General features: G+C 36.7%; 1 protein-coding gene across 2 annotated transcripts in view; it reads right to left on the bottom strand.

The window, feature by feature from the left end:
• Nucleotides 1-19,742, bottom strand: part of ANKRD17 (ankyrin repeat domain 17) — a 167,295-nt gene that overhangs the window by 55,178 nt on the left and 92,375 nt on the right. The window contains exons 6-16 of one of the 2 annotated variants that reach the window (XM_058667218.1): nucleotides 19,117-19,350; nucleotides 14,571-14,665; nucleotides 11,981-12,218; nucleotides 10,568-10,759; nucleotides 10,071-10,180; nucleotides 8,959-9,046; nucleotides 7,550-7,677; nucleotides 7,196-7,339; nucleotides 6,707-6,809; nucleotides 4,497-5,249; nucleotides 199-347 (exon numbers count right to left, since the gene is read on the bottom strand). In XM_058667218.1, coding sequence (XP_058523201.1) covers nucleotides 199-347; nucleotides 4,497-5,249; nucleotides 6,707-6,809; nucleotides 7,196-7,339; nucleotides 7,550-7,677; nucleotides 8,959-9,046; nucleotides 10,071-10,180; nucleotides 10,568-10,759; nucleotides 11,981-12,218; nucleotides 14,571-14,665; nucleotides 19,117-19,350 — 2,234 coding nt within the window. The remainder of the gene's footprint in view (nucleotides 1-198; nucleotides 348-4,496; nucleotides 5,250-6,706; nucleotides 6,810-7,195; nucleotides 7,340-7,549; nucleotides 7,678-8,958; nucleotides 9,047-10,070; nucleotides 10,181-10,567; nucleotides 10,760-11,980; nucleotides 12,219-14,570; nucleotides 14,666-19,116; nucleotides 19,351-19,742) is intronic. The other variant, XM_058667219.1, reaches the window with a different exon arrangement.

The raw sequence follows: 19,742 nt of genomic DNA, 5'->3' as shown, positions 1-19,742 counted from the left end.
GAAGTCTAAAAACAATGATGATCTTGGAAAGCAGATCATCACATAATTATCAGAAATCATCTGAATTTGTTATTTTGTTTTAAAAATGTGGGCTTTAATTTATTTGTAATTGTTGCTTACATTTCTATACTAATGCAAAACGATCTAAACATGGTTCAGATCAGAAAGCACCCCTCCCAAGGGCTCTCCTGAGCTTACCTGTGCATCAATATCAATGGCAGGGTAGATAGGCAGCATGGCTGAAGGAGAGATGATGGGACTTGGAGTTGGAGTCTGAGGTTGGGAAATGGAAGCAGCGATACTGTGGGTAGGAGTGTTTGACATAGCTGATGCTCTTCCACTGACTGCTGTTGAACAAAATAACTGCACTTAATACGGATGAAACACTGTTGGGTAGTATCAAGAAACAGTTTCTTAGGACAAAGTTAAGGATTTTTTAAATGAAAATGTCTACAGAAACACTACCATAGCACTATTAACTCATATTCCAGGTTATTTATGACTGCATAGAGTTTAATTAGTACTGTATACTTCAAGTTACCCATTTTTTATTAATAACAATCCACCTGAAAACAAATTCCCAGCATATGATACGCAGTCATAAAAACTCAATTCAAAACAACCCTGGAAGCAAAAATTTTTTCACACATTAAAATTAAATATAAATGCCAATGGAGAGTCATCATTATATCTTCTAAACTAGAAAGGAAATAAAGGCAAAATACTCAAGACCAGAGGGGAAAAGCAGGGTTCTTACTTGGCAATTTCATACCTTCTATTCTAGAACTAATGAAAATAGTATCACTGGGAGGGAATAACTTCACTACTCAACCAACTGAAATATTTTCTTTTTACTAACTATTCAGGGTCGTACTAAAAGTCCACATTCTGCTTTTCAATATGACAGTATATTCAAATGAAAAAACTCTGACAGGAGACTAGCTCCTCCTATAAAAAAACTACTCTGAGTGGGGTAAAATGCCTCACTAGGCCCATCCAACAATCTCACTGATTTATGAGTATGAAATATAAAAATTAGAATAAAGATTTGTACATAATCATCCTTCATATATGATCATTGTTGTTTCTTCTGAGTTGGATTCTGTGTTATTAATTTCACCCAAACATGTAGTTGAAAAAAGGTTAGGTCAATATTTGATAGTAACACAAGATATACTGCAGATTCAGGTGAGGGTACTTTATCCCCTCATTGACATACTTCTGGGGTTAATACTGAACATTTCTTTTCACTCCCCTATTACACATGCTACGGAATTAAAGTGAAGGCTTGATCTGAGTGGTCAACAGTAGTGTGGATGCATGTTACCAACTTATTAACTATATCAGACATAAAACAATCATGATTCACAACTGGATTTGAAACCAGGCAAAAGTAATTATGATCCTGTGAAGAATAAAACTGAAATTGATCTTACTGTATCAATTATAAACATGATTATCAATTAAGAAATCTACTTTACAAAATCCTTAGTTTAGGCACAAACATACACTATACATGATAGCAACACACATTCTGTAATTATACAGTTTTAAATTTCACTTAAAAGCCAAAGAAAAATGAAAGAGGAAACAAAACAAAACAGAACAGAACAAAACAGTGCTTAAAGCCTTAAACATCCAGAGCAATAGGAAAGGGCATGTACTGATATGTTAAATTGATCACCTGTTGATCTTGCTATCATTCCATAATAATTTTGCATGATAATTTAAATGTACATATTCTAGATATGCTTCACATAATAATAAAATTTATTGTTCTTAAAAGATTCCAGATCTCCTTTGAAGTTTTACAAATGGAACTCCTAAATACAAGAAGTGGCTTGAACAGATTAACACCAGTCTGTCCAAATCACTGATTTTCATGTTATAACACTAACCAGGTTAAAAAGAAAAAAAAAAAAAAAAAAGCACAAACTTTATCATTAAATGATTAAATTATAAAGCACATTGCACCTAAAATAATTTCAAGAGCCTACAAAAATTCGTTTTCTTAGTTTTTGCTCAAATTGGTTTTTCTTCTTACCTCATAAAAAAGGAGATAGGAAAAATTAATTGATTTCATTCACTTTGGGGTATGCATAAAACTGTTTCACTCATGTGCCCATTACTCATCCATTCTCCACAGTTAAGATTAACAAATATAAGTATGTACATACATGAAGGAGCTCTCAAACAGACCTTCATTTTAGGAGGTACATTTTAGAATTACATTTAGAAAGGAAGAATCACATGCTTAGTAGCTTTTATCAGGTTACGAAAAAGGGAATGTGAGACCACAGCAAAGGATGATTAAGACAGGTTCAATAGGAAACTGATTTTGCTGTGCAAGTATGGAGAATGGAAAAGGCAGAAGACTTTGGCCAACCCAGCACTAGAGAAAATAGCCAAATCTTAGGAGACCAGCACAATGAATGGGGACTAAGGAATGAGGAGCAGAAGCTAAACTGGAGGTGCCAGAGGTAGGGAGAGAACACCACCACCCTAAGGAAATTTTAACACCTTAAGAAACATTAAAAAGGTCGGGGGAGGGCAGCGGAAATGATAATTAGTTAGTCAACTCAAAGGACTACCCCAGAAACGTAAACAAGGCTTCAAAAGAGAGCACTGTGTATGTGCAGCATGTAAACACGAGGGATGCCAGGAGGCACTGCAAGCAGGTAGCTGGACATGTTGGTTCAGTTTGGCTCTTCCTTAACTTTGCTCTCTTCTCTCTCCAAATGAATAAACACAATAAAAAAAGAAATAATTTTATAGTGTGACAAGTATTTGTCATAATCTAAAAAATTTTTATATGAAATAGGTGAAAGTGGTTTTTTTTTGGATACAAATCAATAAATAAGCTACTTTAAAAACTCTGATAATTCTGAACAGCATAAAAAAGCTGTGCAACTGGTAAATCACTGCTGAAAACTATGCCTAGGCAGATCAGATGAATTCTGATAGCACATCAAGAAAGCCTTAGCAGTCACTGGATGTCCACTCTTCATTGAAGTGACTAAGCAATGTCTTTTGGTAGCGTCTGGCTGACATAGAGAGGACACTATTCTGCTCTAAATTATTAACAATGCATCAAATTTGAAATTTGCGGTTGCTGTACTCCAAATTTTACAGGATACTTAAAATTTTAAAAATCATGTCCCTGTTTATTGTAACAATCAGCTAGTGGCAATCAGCTGTGATTTCAAATTGGCAGAAAAACTTCCTGTTCATCAATTTTGACATGTTAATAGTCCCTATTATGATTAACATTTCCCCCAATGGAATTACTAAAAAGTTAACATTAGCAGAGATCTTCATTTCTTGTATTATTACTGAGGACTAGAAAACTTCAGAGCAATTTTTAGGTATTAAATCTGCTTCATTATTTGATTTATTAGCTTCTAAGTATTAACTAAAAATGTTCACTTTATACAATCCAATTTTATTTTTTTAGAAGGCAAAAATTTAAGCTTTGTATAATCTCATCACAAAATATATTTTTTCATTAAAACATTTTAAGATTAAAATGAAAATCACTCTGTATAAACCATGATTGAAAAATAATAAAAATTCAAGTATTCATTTCTTTTGTTCTTTCCTTAGCCTTACAGATAACTTCTTCTTTAATTAAGTGAGTTATTCTCAGCATAGCATGCACAATTGCCTATAACCCTATCAAACTTCATTCCGCTGCTCTCTTACGAACTGAGAAAGTACCCAAATAAGAAGTATTTAAAGCAATCTCTAGAATATTTCTTCTTTTCAATGAAATTAAATATAAATATAATGGAATAAAATTTCTGACTGTACATTTGAAATTATTTATGATACTGAGGACCACATTTCCCCCATAATACAGTTAGAAGGAGACTGCATACTAACATTCACAAGGAAAAAAATCACTGAATACAGTATCATCAAAAACTACATAGCTTGGTGTTTTATTCATGCAAAGATGATTAAGGTTTTTTTTTTTTTAAATATCCATCAAGTTTGAAGTTTGATCTATTATGGATATAAAGTATATCTGTTCACAAATAAGCTTACTGATGTGTTCTGCCACTTTTGCAATTCAATCGTTAGCAAACTTTCAGTTTATTGATGTGAATACAGAAGCAAACAAAGCCAAAATTAAGTCTTAGTATTCTGAACTTAAAAAGGGGAAAAAACAAAACAAAAGCAAAAATCAAACATCAACCCCCGCCCACTAAAAAACCTGGATTCCCAGCCTGTCCACCTAACTTAGAAGCTTCTGTGATGCGTAATGAATGAGCTTCTCTTTAATCCAACCTGTATCCATCTGAGAACTTCTGAGATTGAACTAACACTTCTAAAGATACACATGGGTCAGGAGTCCAAAAATAGTTCTCAAGTTGGGTAACGGCAAAAAAACAAAACCAAAAACCAAAACAAAACAAAAAAAAAAACTCTGGCACACTCTTACTCGCCTTAAGCAAATCATATTTGATACCTGCTCATATATAATATAAACCCACCTGCCATGATGTCATCCAGCGTGTCATTGAGGGTCTGAGCAGGGCTGGCTACCATTAACCCTTGTTGTGTTTCTGTCAGAATTCCTTGCCCCAGCCCTGCCAACTGTGCTTGTCCCAGTACTGGCTGTCCAACTATTACTCCTTGCAGTTCTGTAAGATTTGCGATGGACCCTGGAGGCAAGGAGCCTGCCGCCAGAGGCAAAGCTTGAGGCATCGCCAGAGGCTGGATTGGTGCAAAACCCATCTGAGCAGCAGTTTGCTGGGGTTCATCTTTAAGCAAAACAGGATCCACTTGCTGTAACCGTGCATAGTCTCCCTCCGAAAGCTGATCTCCAACTCCAACAGGAGTCAGTAGTCCCAGATGTTGGCAAGACTGTTGCTGTTGTTGCTGAAGTTGAATTCTTTGAGCTTTAACCTCTAGATACTGCTTTTTTAGCTGTTGCTGAGTTTTCAGTTGTAACTCTCGTTCTACTTTCTGTAGTTCCTCCAAAATCTTTTGTTTCTTCTGAATTTGTTCCTCCCTCGTTTTGTTGAGCTCCTCAATCTTCTCCTTGGTAAGTTGGTCAGCATGAGCCAGTTCCAAGGATTGCAGCTGTGCGTTCTTTTCTATGGCTTCTTTTATTCTCTGTTCCAGTTCTGTTAACTTTCCCTGAGCCTCTTCTACAATGCTCTCTGGAGACTGATTGGTGATGTAACCCTGTACATCCTGGCTGTTTGCTGGCAAATGGCTGCTGGACTTTTGTTTAGAAGCAGCTGTGTGAAAAAGAAACCCCCTCAGAAGTGCACATGAATGGCATCCTCATTACAGAGTTACTGTTGGGAGGTTTAAGTGCCAACAGTTATGCACCAAACTATCATATCCACAGAAGGTGAGAATGCACTGTCAAGGAGTTAAAAACAAATCCACCTTCTTTATCACAAATATAAAATGTATGTATTTTATGTGCATAGAGTAAACTCTGGAAGTCAATTTCAGAATTTAAAAACCATCACATGGATAGAATTAAGACAATAGAGGGATGCAGGTTTGTGATACCTAAGTGGTGCAATTAAAGTAAAATCTAAGGCTATGTGTAGATATTTCATATGGTCATAAAGATGTAAAAACTTATCATCAGAACAGAAAAATTATACTAATTCAAAGGTGAAGGGAAAACTTAGACCTCTAAGTCAAGATTTTTCCACATTCAATAGTCTGCCTTTTAAACACACACACATACACACAGAGTACCCAAACCACTGAGGAGTAGCAAACACTCAAAATCCAACTAAAATGTATATCTTTGTTGGGACCTATCATCTTGAAGACTGATAAAGGTAAGCTATAAATTCACATATTCACACAGCTACCTGGCCAGTAGACAAGTGGGATTCAGACTCCCTGAAAGAAAAGATGTTGGGCTATACCATCCACTGCATCTTCTGACAGCCAGGTGAATAAACTGATCTGGCCATAGGTACAGTAAATAATGAGTTCACTGTACCAAATGAAAAAGGTGCCAGGGTTCTAGATTGGTAATAGTGACTGAAAAGAACTGGTGAAAATACTTAACATTCTTGTTGTTAAAAGAATATTGGTAGCCAAAAACAAAAACATAAAAACTACACTTGTTCTTCAAGTAAACTTGGAAAAGAGAAACTATTTCTAACTGGTAGGTGTAATGATAGGGGACATAACTTAAAAACAGGCATGGCATAACATCCACAAATCAAATATGGACCTCAAAGTTCTAGAGAAATAAACATATCTGACATAGCTTAAGAATCATTGATAGAGAAAAGGTATCCCAAATATAACTTTGTGAAACCAGTCACTCAAGAATAAATTTTAGTATTTGATCCAACTTTTTGTTTTGATCCAACTTGTTAATCTTAGGCCTAATATTACTACAGAGACTGAAACAAAATACAAAAATATTACCCAACTACACCCAGCTTAACATTTTATATGAATAAAATTAGAGGAAATCATGGCTAACCAGAATTGCAAAGATGAGCATTTGAATTTTTCAGTTACTACTTCTAATTCTAGCACAAATTAGTGTTATTAGCCATCTTCTCTCCCAAAATCATGTTTTCACTGATAACACTCTTTATGACAACTCAGTAAAACTGTTTTGTGGAATAATAATTTAAAAAGGCTAACTTCTCGTTAATTTTTATTTTACCCAGAAAGCATATAAGAAACGGTCTTTAAAAGCATAACTGACCTTTATTCCGGATGGGAAGAGTCGTGGCAACGTTGGCAGGTGGTTTGTCAGGCTCCTGAGGGGGGACAACCATAGGCAGTGCTTGAACTGGTACACGAGGAGCCTAAGACAAAAGACATGAACTGTTAATTTCTTCTTTTCATACACAACTCATAAAATAATATGATTTAAATAAAGCATAAGTTACATACTTATTCAAAGTGTTTTTAAAATGTCATTTCAAACAATAACATATTTAGTTAAAATAGATGGATATTCAATTATTTCCTGTATCATATTTTGATGCGCTTTGAATTCAAGTTGTTACTCTGAACTTACGAAAACTTAAAAAAATTATTATGAATATAAAATCATACCACATGTTCATTAACTATATCAACTACTTTTCTGTCAAAAGAACTTTATTATTATAATCAAAAATACACAAACTAGTTTGAACTAAAACTATTAGCAAAAGGGTGTGGAACAAATGCTTTCACTTTGTCTTACCCGATTCAAATCGTGGGAAGGGGGGGTTAACTGAGTGACATCTGGTGGAGGGGCTGAAAGCAAATTATTAGGATAATCCAAAAGATAGCAAACCACACTTGTATGGCCACCCTTTGCTGCTTCTATCAACATAGTTGATCCATCCTAAAAGAAATCATAATGGAAGAGGGAAAGAGTAAAAAGTTTGATTGCAGAATCATTTAGGAAGATAAATGTGCAGTTCTGAGATCTCAGACACATCAGAATCACAGGCTAAGAAGAATGCCATTAAAACCTGAACTTGATAATAATATTGCACAATATTAAAAACTAAAGAATTCAGAATCCTGCCTGAAACACCTGAGATTTACCTACTTTTAAACGATGGGTAGGGTCTGCCCCATGAGCTAAGAGTAGTTCAACCACTGCCAGATGACCCCCTGCACAAGCCAGGGATAGTACAGTATGATCATTATTAGCCGTGGTTCTATTTACATTCGCTCCTAAAATAGACAAAGAATAAAAAATCACATTGGTTGACTGTTTTTCCTAAAGTTATGACAAATCAATGAATCAAAGTAGAGTATAGTACAACAAAGCTCCACATGATTTTAAAAATCTTGTTTAATATGTAGCCACATCAACTTTCCTCTCCCATCTTGAATATGTGACAGCAAATTTCAAACATAACTTCATACATAAATATTTCAGTATATATCAGTAAATAATAAAACTATGCACCACTCCTAATATAAGCACTGAATTTTAAAATTATTTATACTTTAATCAATAGAAAGGATGACTGAAAATCAACAGAAACAAAACACTCTTCTGTGGACTGACATGTAGAGAACTAATGCAGAATAAAAAGAACAGCTCCCACTTGTTTTATTTTTTACAAAGAAAAAATTATCAAATAGGCACAATTATATTCTCAGATATGAATAAACCTCTGATTTGAATGGGTAATATGTAAAATTCATCTAAAATAGCAGAACTGGAACCAGTCATTAAATGAATCAAAGAACAGAAGGCATGCTGATTATGTACATGCATCTACAGTTTAATATGCGACAAAACGTAAAGACATCTAAAATAATTGGAACCATAAGACTTATTTTAATTATTCAGTTACAAACTTTTGATTTCTCCAGTATTTTCCATAGAAAGAATATGGTTTTCCTTATTGCATATGGCCTATACTGATAGTCTTTTATAAATGTGAACAAGGAAATTATTTCCACACTTGAAGAATCTGATGAATTGTATAAGAAAAATAGTTTAATTTGGCTTCATGCTATAATACTTAAGCAGTAATCATAAGGAAAGAATAATATGCTAACTTGGTCATTAAGGCCTTTGGTATTCATACTAGAATTCCTGACCACAAATGAAAATCTTCACACATTTTGCCACAATAATTACATTTCAACTGTGAGTATTTTTGTGTTACTTTTATAACTACCACCTTATACTTTATAAAAAGAATTTAGGCTCATGAAAATATTACAAAACAACTCTCTCAGTAACACAAACAAGACAAAACTTCAAATTTTTAGAAAATTCTGAATTATATACTTTTTTCTAAAAGAAATGCTTTTCAACAAGTATGGTGTTTGGTATGATAGTTCTTTTGTAATCTGAAACTGTGCATTCTAAGATGTTTACCAACTATCTGTTCATTTACACAGTAGCCTTACCCCAAGTGCTAAGACACTTAAAGACATTTACCTTAGAGATAATTACCTTCAATCTAAGTGTCTTAATGCTGTATGTTAACCTACCTTTACTAATTAAGAACTGAACAGTACAAACATGACCAGCTCTTGCAGCTTTCATTAAAGGAGTTCTTCCACCTTCAGATTCATGCTCCTATTCAAAAAACAGATTTGTTTCATATTTGTTAGTGAACAATATTTCATAAAAGTCAAAATTAAAACAATTGGATTAATTTCATCTAACTACATTCAATAATATGCTTTAAAGAAAATAGAAAATCTCAAATCAGAAACACATTCTCTCCAGCTGTGGCAACTGCCTAGGTTGCCTTGCATCTAGGCAAATGTCATACCACTGGGAAAAAAGCAGCCAATAGCTGGTAGGCATTCTGGGCATGGTTAATGCCAACTCTGTTAACTATACCAGTGTGCCGGCGTAGCTGCTTATTTGAATCTTTTTTTAATCTGGAGGAAAAGGGGTTGAGAACCTACTGTGCCACAGTGAAAGATTGCCAGCAAATGTTACACCACTGCCACTGCTGTCCCAAGTGTACTGATGGTGGGGAGAAGGAGAGGGAGTGGGCGGGGCGGGGCAGTGGGAGGGGCCAGGGGGTTTGGGATCAGGCATTCCAGGCTTGACCCACTGCACCACAGCTTGGGCCTCCATATCAAGGCTTTCTACACTTTACTCAGTTGAAAAGACAGTATCTCAGCTCTGTTTCTGAGCTTCTTTCCTCCCAGTAGTCTTCCTATGACATCTGTCTACAATCTACCTTTCAATAGCATCTGTATTTATTTCATTCCTTTTAACTATCTGAGGGAAAATGCTTGTTAAGAACTTCTATTTTCTAAATATATTTTTCAATGGTGCTCTGAACATTAAAGGTCCAACGTATTTCCTAAGCTATTTAGAGATACTATTCAATCACATTTGTCTTTCTGAGTTAGATTAGCAAAGCTTCTAGAAATAGCTAAGTAAACACCTAAGAGAGAGTGGACTAGATAGTTCTATTAACAAGAAAAACAAGGAAGGTGTATAAACAGTGTAGAAAAAAATGTAAATAAGAAATGGTAGAAAGATTTTAAAAATTGTAAATTAAGAAATGCCTTTTGCTTAGAATCTTTAGTGGTTCAATTTGTCTAACTTTTGAAAATGACTGAAAGGTGATACGGCTTACCAGATCTGCTCCCGCCTGAAGTAAAACATCCGCCACGTCAGTATGACCATTCTCACAGGCGTATGTTAGTGCTGTATCCCCAGTTGCTGTTGTTGCATGGACATTAGCTCCTGTAGCGGTGTTAACAAATAGTTCATAATTAGTGAAGAACCTCAAGACATAATAATGTACATACAAATTCCTTCAAAATACCTCGAATCTCAAATTAGACTAAATAATCATATCCATTTCTACCAATATAAAAAATACTCTCAGCATATTCAAAAGCAAAAAACTTTTTTCCAGACCACTTAAATTAACACTTAAAATACTTCAAATGGTATTAATTATTCATAACATATGGCCCTTAAAAAAATACACATTTGTTATTATCGTGTCATGGAAATTGGTTTCAATGACAATGCAAAATGTATCATAGAAAAACTTAATCATAGAAAAGTCTAATAAAACTTATTAAAAAAAAGAACTTCTACAACACCAAATGTAAAAATGCCTACCTGCAGCTAATAAATATTTAACTAACTCCAAATGACCCTCTTGAGCGGCTTCCATTAAAGGAGTTGAACACCCTAGTTCTATATCAGCTCCTGCCTTAATTAAAAAGTCTGCCACTTCCAGAAAGCCTCCACAGCAAGCCAGAGTCAAGGCAGTTTCTTGAGTTTCTTCCGTCTGTGCATTGATATTTGCTCCTAAAATAAAGATTTGAATTATTAAAGAAATTTATTAACTTATTCCAAAGCAAAACCCGACAGATGCTTAAAAGCTTAATAAACTGTATCTCAGATTTAAAACATACCTATATTACTACACTAAATAAGAAACTGCCTCTATACTCCTGAGGCAGTGGAGGGAAAAAAAAAAACACAACTTACTAAAACTACATCCATTATTACGCAACTGATGTATACCGCTGGTGTATTATTCAGTCAGAAAGTACAAATCAATACATAAAGAACACAGAAAAAAGATCTGTACTATTTTCCAGGCAAAGCTCAATACATGTTACACAATTTGCTAGGCATTATTGCTATTGGCTTCATTTTAAACTAAGGGAATTGAAGTTTAATTAATCTGAACAAGTTCATAACATTATTATCATTACTATCACCATCTCCATAGATAACTTTCAGCAGGCAATACACCACAAGCACTGTTCCAGAGGGTTATATGCATATATTAACTTTCATACCAACACTACAAATCAGAAAACTAAACCACAGAAGGTTAGAAATTTGCCTAAAGTTACAAAATCACAAGCACTGGAGTTGTGCTTCAAACTTAACAACTCCGATCCAAAACTTATTTGTCTCATTAGTATCTCTAATAATATTTTTCACAAGTGCCATTCTTCGTATACTTACTCAGAATTTATTTACAGAGTAAATCTTACTACTAGAAGAAAAAAGAGTCAGGCTACTGCTACTGAGATTAAAGATGAATTTTAATTCTGCCTATGCATATGCATACTGCCTATGCTCAACGCAGCAAATTTTCTCAAAAGGCAAGTTCCCTATATTTTGAGCTGCTCCTTGATGATTTCTATTGTACACTTCTGCCCTCTCATCAAGTTAGTATGTGCCATCACGGTTTCCTAGTTTGTTAGCTGAAACACTAGATCTTTAAATTACTTATTAACATGTGGCACATGTTCCCAGTGGAACTCCCTCATTATATTTTCTTAAACACTGAATCTCAAATACTTTCCAACATAATCTAAAAGACTAAGCCAATCTCTGTTCTGTTTGTTGGTTCACACGGCTCATAATGACTCTGATTTTGTTTAAGAGAGTCCAGGCAACATTTCACAGCAAACATTACTTTAGATACAATATTTCATTACATATCTAACACAAAGACAAAATACAAACATTCAACTTCTTAAAATTTAGTGTCCTGACGGAGAGGGTTACCTTGGCCTAGAAGCAATGCCACCATTTCCTCATGTCCTTCTCGAGCAGCTTCCATCAACGGTGTATAACCTTCATCATTAACCTCCTCCAGGCTAGCTCCTCTTTCAATAAGCAAAGCCGCAAGTTCCACATGCCCACCACACGCAGCCAAAGTCAATGGTGATTCAAATGAATCAGCAGGCATGTTCACTTGAGCACCACTGTCAAGAAGTAACCTAGCTACTTCAACATGGCCATCCTAATCACAATGCAACAAAAATTGAATCAGTACCATTGCAAACAGTATTTAAAATCTGAATACTTCTCAATTTATACCAATGACACCTACTGATTTCCATTCAAATAAGACTTAAACCATCTACATTTAATAGTTTAATTGTACTTATCATGTACTGCCTACACTCCTTTAGTATTGAACAAATAAAAATTGAGGACAGAAAGCATGAAGAAAAATCATACCTTCAATCAAGTAGATTATTAATGATGAGGAAAGAAGTCAGACTACTTTAAGACCAGTGTTCAAAAACTACTGCAAGTTACTAAAAACACTGCATGATATGGGTCTGGCACAATAGCTAGTGGCTAAAGTGATCGCTTTGCATGCACCAGGACTCCATGTGGGTGCTGGTTTGTGTCCCAACTGCTCTACTTCCCTTCCAGCTCCCTGCTTGTGGCCTGGGAAGGCAATACAGAATGGCCCAACACCTTGAAAACCTGCACCCATATGGGAGACCTGGAGGACGCTCCTGGCTCCTGGCTATGGATCAGCTCAGCTCCAGCCATGGCAGCCACTTGGGGAGTGAGCCAGCAGATGGACGATCTTTCTCTCCATCTCTCCTTCTCCCTATATGACTGACTTTTCAAGAAAAATAAATAAATCTCTGGAAAAAAAAAAAATACTGCATGCTGCAAACTTTAAAAAGATAGAGATAGATAGGTTCTTCATAAAAAGGAGGAGCAACTCATGATTAGGCAGAATAAGAAAAATGAAACACTTTTTACGGTTGGGCAAGATGCATGAAACGTTAGGGATACAATGGATATCCAGTACCTTCTTTGTTGTTCATCGTTTAAATGCCAGTCAAAAGTCAGAAAAAAAATTTTATTCTAAAGACGTATTTATTTTTATTGGAAAGTCAGATATATTGAGAGGAGGAGAGACAGAGTGGTAGATCTCCCGTTCACTGATTCACTCCCGAAGTGGCCACAATGGCCAGAGCTGAGCCTATCGGAAGCCAGGAGCCAGGAGCCTCTTGTGGGTCTCCCATGAGGTGCAGAGACCCAAAGCTTCAGACCATCCTGGACTGTTTTCCCTGGACATAAGCAGGGAACTGGACAGAAAGTGGGGCCACCAGGATTAGAACCGGCGCACCTATGAGATCCTGGTGCGTGCAAGGCAAGCACTATAGCTACTAGGCTACCATATCGGGCTGTCTCTTCTCTATCCTACACTGGTCATTCATTCTCACAGATTGTCTAAGAAATGAGATTTCAAGGGTCTAGTTCACTTCTTCCTCTCTTTGATATTCTAGGTTTTCCCTTCTAAGACTACTGCAGAATCACTTTACTTTCATTCAAAAACATCCTGTAAATTTTTGCCTCTATTTTTCACACTGTCCAACTCCATCATCATCTTGTTATGTCTTCAGCTCTGAATCTCCTCCCTGGAGTCTACATCTTCATTTCTTTTAAAGTGTAGTTCAAAACACAATTGTTTAGTAAGGCTTCCAAATAGCTGTCCTAACTCGTATCTTTCATTTAGTTACATTTACTTCCAGTGAATTCTGGTTGAATCTATAAAATATTCCATTTTAATTTCTTTTTTAAAAAAGATTTATTTATTATTATTGGAAAGCCGGATATACACAGAGGAGGAGAGATAGAGAGGAAGATCTTCCATCCGATGAGTCACTCCCCAAGTGAGCCGCAACGGTCGGTGCTGTGCCGATCCAAAGCCGGGAACCAGGAACTTCTTCCAGGTCTCCCACGCGGGTGCAGGGTTCCAAAGCTTTGGGCCATCCTCAACTGCTTTCCCAGGCCACAAACAGGGAGTTGGATGGGAAGCGGAGCTGCCAGGATTAGAACCGGCGCTCACATGGGATCCCGGTGCGTTCAAGGCGAGGACTTTAGCCGCTAGGCCACGCCGCCAGGCCCCATTTTAATTTCTTAACCTACGACCACACTGTTTCGCTGTTATGGCACTATAAATAAAAAATTTCTTTAATGAAGGAAATTCTTAAACTGTTATTATTTATATCACTGATGGTTTTACAAACCTCATTTCATTTAAGATTTAAAATAACTGCAGAGAAAGATATTCTCATTTTTATATGCCTAACCAACCTTTTAAAAAGACACTTTTGTAGTGTTATGTAAGACTATAAACTGAAGGGGGAAATGCAAAGCTTCAGGAAGTAACTAATGAAAATTAATACACAATTTATGGTGAAATTTCAATTAAATCAGCTCAGCTTACGCTCCACTGTAAGGTTATTACAAACAGAATCATTGTACCTTCAAAAACAGGCTCTCCTTACATACAGGCTGTAATACCTGAATGCATTTTGTGTATTCATTTCACAAACCTTACCATGCAGGCCTCCATCAGAGCAGTGTGCATTTCATCTGTTTTATGCTCTTGATCCGCGCCAGCTTCCAAAAGAAATCGCACCATCTCTAGGTGTCCTAAACCACAAATGAGTAAGATCAGTGAGAAATGTTTTTCAAAAATTTGTACTTACAAGTTTTGAAACTATATATAACTTACATCATTAAACTTATTAACATAATACTAAAGTCAACCGTAGGCCACCTGAACTATCAAAGTATGAAGCTATACTCTTTATTCCCTAGAAATTCATCGTATCAAAATCCTCAACACAGGCAAAGACGTTAAAATCCAGCACCTAGATTACTCCCTCTACAATACTCTGAGTGCACAGGCATGCCATAAATATTTTATTTATGGGCCCGGCGGCGTGGTCTAGCGGCTAAAGTCCTCGCCTTGAAAGCCCCGGGATCCCATATGGGCGCCGGTTCTAATCCCGGCAGCTCCACTTCCCATCCAGCTCCCTGCTTGTGGCCTGGGAAAGCAGTTGAGGACGGCCCAATGCTTTGGGACACTGCACCCGTGTAGGAGACCCGGAAGAGGTTCCAGGTTCCCGGCTTTGGATCGGCGCGCATCGGCCCGTTGCGGCTCACTTGGGGAGTGAATCATCGGATGGAAGATCTTCCTCTCTGTCTCTCCTCCTCTCTGTATATCTGGCTGTAATAAAATGAATAAATCTTAAAAAAAAAAAAAATATTTTATTTATGTTAAAGAGAATTAATTTTCATGAAATTCCCAACTGTCTCAAAAACATTTTAGTCTATTTGTAAATTAGGAACCACATGTGTAAATATGAAACAACTGCACGAAACACCTTAACTGAAATACACATAATACACATTTATAGTTTCAAATAATTACATGCTTCAGTTTAGATAAAACTACTTATGAATAATTAAAGGCAAGAGATAAATTATGTTTTAAAAAGGGACTTTGGATACTATTTAAAAAATTAAAGAAAAGTGACTCCTATCCATTTGTTTTTTGAAAGAGATACAATCAGTTCTTAGTCAACTGGAACTGGGAGAAAAGAATGGAAAGTAGAGTCAAGTGGAGTCATAGGTACCCAGTTAGAACAAAAGTTAACCCAAACCTATACGATTTTATCTACTTTCCCTTTCTCACCATTCTCCCCTCCCAAATATCAACATTAATGCTAAGTCTCAGTCTAGCTTGCGTTGATTGCTGCCACATCACATCTGTGAAACCTCAGCAGAGAGGAAGGAAAGGAAGAAGATTCTTCACCAGTTTCTTTCTCTCCCCAGCCTCTAACCAAAGCTCACAAATTACCTCAAGCTCAGAAAGCACCTCTTAGAAAGCAGAGTGGGGCTCCTGGCAAAGGGAGAGGCACAAGCAACCCCATCTCAAAGTTCTAAGTTCTCCAGCGACCTGGGGATCAGTAGTGAAATGTAACCAGTTCTGGGTTCAAAACTATCTGTGAAAAGGAACGAGAACCACTTAATCAGTAGCTCCCAAACCAATCAATGAAGATCAGCTTTTGCCTAATTATCATAAGGTTAGGGCAGTAAAAGGCCTCAGTTGTGCTCCCTGTCTGAAACAACATCAGATAATGAAAAGCACTTCAAATAAAATGCATTTTCCAAATGTAGCTAAAAATCGACTCATTTGTAAGTATTTTTGTTTGAAAATTTTAAATTTGGTTCCATTAAAGGTAAAATAAAAAAAAAAAAAGAGAGAGAGAGAGAGAGCTCTTCCATTTACTGATTTAGTACCCAAATGCTATAATTGCCAGGTTGACATAGGAGCACAGAATTCAATTCCTGACACCAGTTTAGGTGGCAGGCATTCAATTACTTTAACCATCATCTATTTCAGTGCAAAACCTGTGTTAGCAGGATGTTGAACCAGACGCAAAAGCAGGACTCAATCTGATATGACATGTGGGTGTACCCCAAGCACTCCCAAGGACATCACATACCCTCGACATAGGCTAAATAGAATGAAACAAAATAACACCAGGATTTGAACTAAACAGAGGAAATCAAAGCTCATGGTGCAAAACTGAAGGAGGCTTTGAGTCATAAACATGTGCAAATTAAAGATTAATTTTCAAGAATGATAGTCTCCCTAAATTTTGTACCTGGCTTTGCAAGGGCTTCTCCTGGAAGCCTGACAAACAACAAGTTACTTATGATAAAAACATGGAATAGCTGCAGATGGTATGAAGCACTAGGCACTGAAACTCTGAAAGGCTAAAGAAAAGCAAACAATCACACTTAATTTAAAAGGGAAAAAAAACCCCTTACTTTATAATCATTTTGTCTGTCATACAGATAGCTGAAAACTGTGTGACTTGTGGCTGTCTCTTCAGAATCTATAAAAAAGGTGCTGGCATCACATGAGCATAGCTGCTCCACTTCTCATAAAACTCCCTACAACTATGCCTGGAAATAAGCCTAGTGCTGTGCCTCCACCATCCACGTGGAAGAATCAGCAGTTGCCCTGGCTTCAGCTTGCCACAATTCGCTCCACTGCAGACTTCTGAAAGTGATTTATTTTCATTTTTTTTGCACTTCATCTTAGCCAAAAGGCCGAGAAGCGATTATTTTTATTTGCAATGCATAGTTTCAGAGGATAGGAAAGAGAGATCTTCCATCCACTGGTCCAGTCCTCAAATAGCTGCACTGGCAGAGCTGAGCCAATGCAAAGCCAGGATCCACCACTGTGTCTCCACGTGGGCGCATGAGCACAAGGACTTAGGTCACCCCTCTACTACCTTCCCAGGCAGCTGGCAGGGAGCTGGACGGTAAGTGGAACAGGCAGGACTAGGACCAATGCACAGATGGAACACTGGTGACACAGGAAGAGGTTTAGCCTCATACACCATGGTACTAGCCTCGTATATGTATGTAAGTATTTTAAAAGAATCTATATTCTAGAATTAATAATCCACAGACCCAGCATCTTTCCATCGTCCAACCCAGAGGAGGTACTCTTTGCAATATCCTTATTTTCAGGTTATTTAAAATCAAATTATCTTACATTCTCCTTCTGTACCAAGCAAAATAATGCCAACATTCAAATCATAAATCAGGCATATTAAAATGTAAAAAAGCTACTTCTTGTAAAGTAACTAAACCAACAGTCATTTTTCATTCCATATTTATGTCTATATAAGTTGGCAGATAAAACATGCTTCAAAAAGCTTAGTTTACATTCAATTGCATAATATATACTTTATTTATTATTTCAATCTAAAAACCAGATCATATAAAATAACTAATTTCATGTGTTTAAGAAGCCATTTCCAAAAGGATTTAAACTGTGCAGGGCAGCTCAGAATATTGCACTATTGTAGGAAGGTCATAACTTTTTTAAAAAAATATTTTTATTTGAAAAGCAGATTTACAGAGAGAAGGAAAGTCCAAGAAAGATATTTAATCCACTGGTTCACCCCCCAAATGGCTGCAACAGCTGTAGTTGAGCTGATCCAAAGCCAGGAGCCAGGAGCCAGGAGCCAGGAGCCCCTCCAGGACTTCCATGTGGGTGCAGGGTCCCAAGACTTTGGACCACCCTCTTGTGCTTTCCCAGGCCATAAGCAGGGAGCTGGATTGGAAGTAGAGCAGTAAAGAACAAGAACAAGAACCTGCATCCAAATGGGATGCTGGACTTTCAGCCAACTGAGGCAGCACCCTGGCCTCAGGGTCATAACTTTATATTTTTTTTAAAAAAGATTTATTTATTTTTCATTACAAAGTCAGATATACAGAGAGGAGGAGAGAAAGAGGGGAAGATCTTTCGTGCGATGATTCACTCCCCAAGTGAGCTGCAACGTCCGGTGCTTTCCGATCTGAAGCCGGGAACCAGGGTCATAACTTTAAATCTGAACTTATTTTTCAAGGTCCTGGGACAGCTTAGTTACAAAACACTGCTTTGAACATTTATGCCACAGTTTGGAAAAATGCTATGAATCATAACTGCCCCAATGCCAAACAGAATTCTGCCTTTGTTCAAATAGTTTTGTTGTTCAGTTCCAATAGTTTTCTTTGGCCCCCCATGGGAATGGTGGAAGAAGTAAGAGGTGTGAACTGAAACTGGTCACCCTCACCTTGGCTCTCTTAATGGAGTGGGTTAAGCTTTAAGGGTAGACTGAAGTGAAGGGAATATATAGAGGTTGTTTCAGTCCCACTGGAGGCTAAATGGACTGGGAGTAACGAGGAAAGAATCAATTCAGGGGGGATCAGTAGCCTGCTGAATCTTTAAACTAAGTAAACACCTAAATCAACTTTTAGTCTCCTGAGTGGGCATTTGGGGAAATAGTTAAACCACCTCATGTTTCTGGTTTCATTGCTCTGTTCTTCCTTCTTGGGAGGCAGCAGCTGATGGTCCTGCTGCCCATCTGAGAGTTCAAGATCTAATACTGGCCCTCTAACTATGACCGTCTGGCCATTACAGGCACTTTGGGGCTGATCAACGAGATGAGAGCTGCCTTTCTTGAAGTAGAGTTAAAAAAACAGTAATCATTTCTTTAAAAACAAACAAACAAACAAACAAAAGCATACTGTACCTTTGTAACAAGCTAATGTAAGGGCACTCTCTTTAAATTCATTGGAATGGGTATTAATGCCAGCCCCATTTTCTAGCAGCAATCTGGCTACTTCCACATGTCCAGCACTTCCAGCTTCCATAAGAGGAGTATGACCATTTTCATTATGGTCCTCAATACTAGCACCGGATTCCAAGAGCACCTTTACAACATCTACATAGCCCCCAGCACAAGCATATGTAAGCGCTGTATTGCCTATTTTAAAGAAAAAGAAGAAAAATACATGAATACAAAATAATAAATTAAAGGGAAGAATTTAATCATTTTGATCAATAGAAAGCTAAATCAGAAGATCACATTCGCAATGGAAACTAAATTATAAGCATACATCTTAAATTATACAGAAAATTCGTCTCTTATTGCAATACATCTTTCTGAAATCATTCCCCATAATTCTTATGTTAAAAATCAGGTACAGTTACTGTAGAGTCGTAAAAACAAAAACAAAAACGAACCACTGAGTGATTCTGAAAACGAAAACTAACTCTCCCTTTGAGAAAAACATTTCACAAAATTATTTTGTGTTAACCTATAGTTATTCATCTCATTTATACATTAAACTATTCTACTAAAATACATATTTATTT

This window comes from Ochotona princeps, chromosome 7 (genome assembly GCF_030435755.1).
Source record: "Ochotona princeps isolate mOchPri1 chromosome 7, mOchPri1.hap1, whole genome shotgun sequence".
In the NCBI taxonomy this organism is placed as follows: Eukaryota; Metazoa; Chordata; class Mammalia; order Lagomorpha; family Ochotonidae; genus Ochotona; species Ochotona princeps.
Note: the sequence above shows the minus strand (reverse complement) of the source record. Positions and strands in the feature narration are given on the sequence as shown.